General features: G+C 41.7%; 1 protein-coding gene across 1 annotated transcript in view; it reads right to left on the reverse strand.

Moving 5' to 3' along the window:
• The window catches only part of LOC104982691 (zinc finger protein 280A-like), an 8,587-nt gene extending 5,406 nt beyond the window's left edge, over positions 1 to 3,181 (reverse strand). The window contains 3 exon segments of the mRNA XM_010832122.1: positions 290 to 351; positions 2,312 to 2,782; positions 2,785 to 3,181. Of these exon segments, the coding sequence (XP_010830424.1) occupies positions 290 to 351; positions 2,312 to 2,782; positions 2,785 to 3,181 (930 nt within the window).
• Positions 3,182 to 6,840: the final 3,659 nt, after the last annotated feature.

Genomic DNA, 6,840 nt, shown 5'->3' on the forward strand with positions numbered 1-6,840 from the left:
ACCTAGATGACATATTAAAAAGCAGAGACATTACTTTGCCAACAAAGGTCCATGTAGTCAAGGTTATGGTTTTTCCACTAGTCATGTGTGGATGTGAGATGTGGACCATAAAGAAGGCTGAGCACCAAAGAATTGAGGTTTTTGAACTGTCGTGTTGGCTAAGACTCTCGAGAGTCCCTTGGACTGGAGGGAGATCCAGCCAGTAAGTCCTATAGGAAATCAACTCTGAATGTTCACTGGAAGGACTGATTCTGAAAGTGAAGCTCCAATACTTTGGCCACCTTATGGGAAGAGCTGGCTCATTGGAATACACTCTAATGCTGGAAAGATTGAAGGCAGGAGGAGAAGTGGATGACAGAGAATGAGATGGTTGGATGACATCACAGACGCAATGCACTGGAGCCTGAGGAAGCTCCAGGAGATGGTGAAGGACAGAGAAGCCTGATGTGCTGCAGTCCATGGGGTTGCAATGACCACGACTGCACTACGACAAATTATTCGTTGTCTTGATTGATTTTTTTCTTGTTTCTGCAGTTTTTCTCTTCTAATTAAATATGTTCTTTGAAACTCATGGAAGGTCTAGGACCTAAAGTTTTTTTCTGCAAATAAGAGAATGGGTACATTGGTGGGGGTTGAGGGGTATGATCTGTCCCTGGGAAAGCCCTGAAGGGTCCTTCTTTCAGTTATATGATGAAACAGACTGACAGTGTCAAATGTTTGGTAGAAATTGAAATGACAATACTGTTAATAGAAATACACATTGCTTCAATCATTTTGAAAAAGCATTTGACTGTACCTGCATATTGGAATGGCTCAGTCAGTAACAAATCTGCCTGCAATGCAGGAGACCCACGTTTGAACCTTGCATCAAAAAATCCTCTGGAGAAGGAAATGCCAACTCATTGTGGTATTCTTGCCTGGGAAATCCCATGGACAGTGGAGCCTGGTGGGCTAGAGTCTATGGGCTAGCAAGAGTCAAATACCACTTGGCAACTAAACCACTATCACATGCATTATCAGAAAATCTCATATCTAGACACACAGATACAGCTATCCTAGAGAAATTACTAAGAAAGACACACATGGGTTCATAGGTGGCTTATTCGAAAAGGCAAAATGAGAGCCTCAAATTTCAGGCACAGTAAAATGGACATATAAGACTATGTCCATTTCTACCCAGAAATGAAAAAGAATGTTCCACAGCTACATATAATAAGAATGCATCCCACTTATTAAACACACACACACACACACACACACATACACACAACAACAACAACAAAAAACAAGACCTGGGGAATAGAAATTCTACTGTGAGATTGTATTTATTTAAAGTTTGAAACAAACAAAAATGAATGTCTAATGCTAGAGGTCAGAGATGTGGTTACTTTGGGCAGTAGAGAGTGGCCAGGAAGGAACATGGAGATTTCAAAGCTACTTGATGGTAGAGAGATGAAACAAGTACAATCTCAGTTACAGTAAAGTCAGACTTTATTTTCTTGGCTCCAAAATAACTGTGGATGGTTACAGAGGCTGTGAAATTAAAAGATGCTCACTCCTTGGAAGAAAAGCTGTGACAAAACTAGACAGCATATTAAAAGACAGAGACATTACTTTGCCAACAAATGTCCATAAAGTCAAATCTATGGTTTTCCCAGGAGTCAGATACAGATGGAAGAGCTGGACCATAAAGAAGGCTGAGTGCTGAAGAACTGATCTTTTTGAACTGTGGTGCTGGAGAATGGAGAAGACTCTTGAGTGTCCCTTGGAGAGCAAGGAGATCCAACCAGTCAATCCTAAGGGAAATCAACCTTGAATATTCAGTGCAAGAACTGAACCTGAAGCTCCACTACTTTGGCCACCTGATGAGAAGAGTCAACTAACTGGAAAAAAATCCTGGTGCTGGAAAATATTGAAGGCAGGAGCAGCAGGGGTGACAGAGAATGAGATGTTTATATGGCATCAGCAACCCAATGGAATGAGTTTGAGCAAGCTTTAGGAGATGGTGATAGACAGGGAAGCCTGGAGTACTGAAGTTCAAGGGTCACAGGGAGTCAGACAGGACTGAGCAACTGAACAACAAAAGCCAAGCAGAGTTTTTATGTACAGCTGGCTGAACCTGAATAGGGCTTCTTCGAAATTCTGGAGATGGGTAGAACATAATTTGTAGCCAGATCCCTTGCTGCAACATGTTTGTAATATTTTGTGTTTGTAGACAATCCAGTTTGTAGTTTTTCTGGGTGGCACTTGGGAGTCAGTGTTCCTCACAATGATGGGCACTGTCTCTCTTATAGAAATCAACTCAATCCCAGCTGAACTGAAGTTCGGATCATGACCTCTGTTTCAGGAGGCAACCCTTGCAATTGCTCTGGCTTTTTGAATGATTGATGATTCTTGGTTTGGTGCTCTGCCTTTTCCTTCAGCTTCAAAAACTGAAGCCAGCACTTGGAATATGGAAAGACCCTCTTGTTCCAGTGCATCCAAGTGTGATTTATGAAGGATGTTGCCACTTTGAACATTTTGAGACAAAACAGACAAAGCAAATTGTTTGTGTTTCCATACCACGTTCTAAAATGCGCCTCTACATCAGCAAAGGCTGACGATCCGTAATTGCAAACACGGCACACGTAGGGCATTTCACCAGGTTTGTGACTGTCCTTCATGTGCTGTAAGAGAGCCTGATGTGTTTCAAAGGACAATTCACATATTTTACAGACTGTGGAGGGCTCCTGGGAAGCGTGGACGCTTTCAATGTGACACTGCAGCTGGATCAGGGTGGGAAACAGTGCTGGCAGGTAGTGTGGATTTCCCAGCTGTCATCCCTCTGCTTCTTAAGCTCCAGATGGTTCCTCAAGTGGGTGATAAACTTGACACTTTTTAGAACTCCCAAGCAGCTGAGGCATTTGAAGGCTGTGTGAGTCTTCTGTTTTGGCTGCCCATCTCTTGTATGTTTTCCATAGTAAAAGTCATCAAGTAACATGATCAGATTTCCTTTTATAGGATCAACAGTCCTGCTCTGACTTGCTAGAGTCCAAAAGTCTGTTTTCTCCAGCTCTTCCAAACTACATGTTCTGTCTGGATCCATAAGACTGAAGCATGCCTGGTCATTCACATGAGTCCATGAAAATGATGCCCCACCTTGAACACGGCTCAGTGAGGTCAGGATATCTTCCGAGGTCATAATCGTATTCTTTATAGGAGAGATTCCTAGAGGGGCCATGGTGGAAGCAGGTCTTTCTGGGATTCCATCTCTGAGTTTAGGTCTTTAGGGATTCCCATGGTTAAAATTTACATCTGAAGTGGGACATCACTTTGAAGAAGAGGACTTTCATCCTTGCCTCCTAATGAAAGAACAGCTCCAGATAGACCATGAGGCTGAGGAGAGAGCAATTCTGAAATTGTGAAGCTTGCAGAGAACTCCTTTTATAATCAGGTTTAGGAAAAGTCTTGAAAATAATAGGACTCTCTTCCTCCACATTCAGACTGAGAGGCTGGAGAGATGGCCACTGGCTCTGCTGCTGGGGTCCTGAGATATGCAGGTTGCAACATGCAGGAGGGATCTGGACTCATGTGGCCCTTCTTTCTTCTTGAAGATGAGTCCCTGGTCACTCTGTTCAAAATGTTAGAAATGACTGGCTTTGAACTTGAACTCACTCTGACAGGGAGGGTTTCAGTATCCTCATTGACGTGCTCTGATCCAACAAAGATGACCTCAGCATTGTCATCATCATCTCTGGATTTGGTCCCTCTGGTGTTTTTCTCAGGTTGTGGTGGTGATTGTGCTTCCTCACATGGGAAGAGATGGGCCATTTTACAATCACTTTCACTTCAAGTGGCCCCTTCATCTAGTGCTTTTTCCATCTAAAGGCAACCACAGGAAAAGGTCATCCCCTCTGATCTCAGGTGTCACTCTCTGCAATTTCAGTTAGCCCTCAGTTGTTCACTGAAAATATTAAATGGAAAAGTCCAGAAAGAAATAATACATAAGTTTTAAATTGCATCTCATTCTGAGGAGTGTGATTGGAATCTCACACCATCATACATCCTCCTGCCCTGAATGTGAATCTTTCCTTGGTTCAGCACATCCCACCCATTTGTAACTCAGTTACCACAATGACTGTTGAGATGACACAGGGCTTGTGCCCACACACCCTTATTTTACTCAGTAATGGCCCCAAAGCATAAGTGGAGTGATGCTGGCCATTTAGATATGCCAGAGAGAATCCATTAAGTGCTGCCTTTAAGTGAAAAGATTGAAGTTCTCAATTCGATATAAAGAGAGAAAAATTGTATGGCAAGGTTGTATTGAATTGTATGCTAGTATCTTTGGTGAATGTGAAGAAGAGAAAAGAAATCTGGGTTAGTTTTGCTGTCAACCTCAACTGCAGAAGTTATGGCTACAGAGCATAGTAAGTGCTTAGTTAGGGTAAAACAAAATCACTAAATTAGTACAGTAATATTTTTTACATAGAGACTACATCTTTCACAAAACTTTTATCAAAGTATATTGTTATAATTGTTCTATCCTATTATTACACCTTTCCTGGTGGCTCAGACCTGGGTTCGATCCCTGGGTCAGGAAGATCCTCTGGAGAAGGAAATGGAAGGCCAGTTCAAAATTCTTGCCTGGGAAATCCCATGGACAGAGGAGCCTAGTAAGCTGCCTGGGGTCTCAAAGAGTAGACACTACTGAGCATCTTCACTTTCACTTTCCTGTTACTATTAGTTAGTTGCCAACCTCTTACTGTATTTTTATAAAATAAACTGCATCACAGGTATGTTTGTATAGCAAAAACATTATGTATATAGGGTTTGATACTATGTGAGGTTAAAGATGTCTATTGGGGGTCTTGGAACTTATTCTCTGCAGATGAGTGGTGATTATTATATTACTTTCAGAAAACAAAATTAATACCTGATTTAATCAGCAGCTGAAACATTAAGATAACTATTCACATTTTTATTTTATACTTAAGGTAACATCTCAAACTCAGTTAAGTGGCATAACAGTTTTAAACTTACTTCTCCAGCCCCCACTTTTGCCTTTTCTCCCTATGGTGGCCCCAGAGCTCCTGTTAAACTATACAGGTGGTGGTCATTGAAATAAAAGGTTTGTAACACAATGTCTCTCCATATAATACATTGGTGATAGCTTCCATGCCATTAACACATTTCATTGACATTAAGGATCATTCTAAAGTTTACATTGGACCATTTCTGATACCAGGTCACATTTCATCAGTAGCATATCATAGTTTGTTTGGCTGAGTGTAAATGGTGGTCTTAGTGGTAAAGGACCATCCTGCCAATGCAGAAGACATAAGAGATGTAGGTTCCATCTCTGGGCCAGGAAGATCCCCTGTAAGAGGGCATTGCAACCCACTCCAGCATTCCTGCCTGAAGAATCATAAGAACAGAGGAGAGGTCCATAGGGTTGCAAAGAGTCAAACATGACTGAAGCAATTGAGCACACATGCATAAATATATATATTTGACAGTGGTATGAAAAATAATGCTTTGGGACTTCCCTGGTGATCTAGTATTTAAGACTCCTCACTTCCATTCCAGGGGGCATAGGTTCAATCCCTGGTCAGGGACATATGATCCCACATGCCTCAGGATGTGGCCAAAAAAAAAAAAAAAAGGAATAATGTATCTTACAGCTTATGTCACCTTAAATTTAATAAAATTTCTATTTTTCATAAGCAGAATCCAGCCTACTAAATTCATGTCACAAGCCACTAATAGGATGCTAGCTGAATTATTTAGGCAAATGGTTTAGACAGAGATTGACAAATTAGGTTGCCTCCTGTTTTTTATTTTTTTTTCTCCTAACCAGAAAGTAAAGAATGATTTTTATGTTTCAGTTATTTATTTTTTTAACTTTTAAAAATATGTTTAATATTTTTATTATTTTTTTTAATTTTGGGGGAAAAAAGGAATATTTTTGACATGTGGAAATCATATGATATCTAAATTTCAGTGTCACAAATAAAGTTTTATTGGAACACAGCTGTGATCATTTAATCCTGCCCAAGGCTGTTTCACACTGTTAATGGCAAAGACAAAATGGCCCTTAATGCCTGGTTACTCTCTAGCCCTTTACAGAGCAATTTTGTAGACTCATGGCTTCAGAGAACAAAATGAAGCATTCCAAACCCCATGGCTCACCAGCTCCTGAAGTCCAGTTGACTCAGTGCAGCTAAACACTTCCCACTCTGAGTCCCAGTGGAGGGTGAAGCTGGAGTGCCTTTGTCTTCACGTTGAAGGAGATTTCTCTGGAAATACCAGCAGCACTTCCTGTGTCCTGTGTCCATGACACTCCTACCTGGATCTCCAAAAGTGTTTTCTCAGTGAGGCTGCATCAGGAGGTTCCAAGCCTTCTAAAGCCAATTCTAATCCAATCCATAGTAACCAAACTGGGCTCCAATCAGGTTTCTGAACCAGTTTTTCCCCATGGGATCTTTCAACTAGAAACCTTTCTACCAAATTGCAAGAGAGAGGAAAGAATGTGGATGGGGTTTCAGGGACCCACGCAGGGGCTATTTTCCAGATCTCAGGTCGGTGAGAGTCCCCACTTTCCTCTCTGCCATCCAGAGGCCCAACATCTTATCTCCAATTTATCTACATATTTAGTTTTTCGGGGTTCAATAGCTTAAGGTAGGGGAAGGTGGTCCACACAACTATTTCAACAGAGCTCAGGTTGATGTCAGGAGCCTAAAAGGCAGGGGTCCTCTTCCAATTCATCAGGTGCAAACAGCAAACCCCTGTTCTCTTCCAGGGGAAAGGGGGGTAGGTTGGAGGGCCGGGGCCTGGGAGATGGGGGCAGGAAGCAAACTT

This window comes from Bison bison, unplaced genomic scaffold (assembly GCF_000754665.1).
Source record: "Bison bison bison isolate TAMUID 2011002044 unplaced genomic scaffold, Bison_UMD1.0 scf7180017864537, whole genome shotgun sequence".
In the NCBI taxonomy this organism is placed as follows: domain Eukaryota; kingdom Metazoa; phylum Chordata; class Mammalia; order Artiodactyla; family Bovidae; genus Bison; species Bison bison.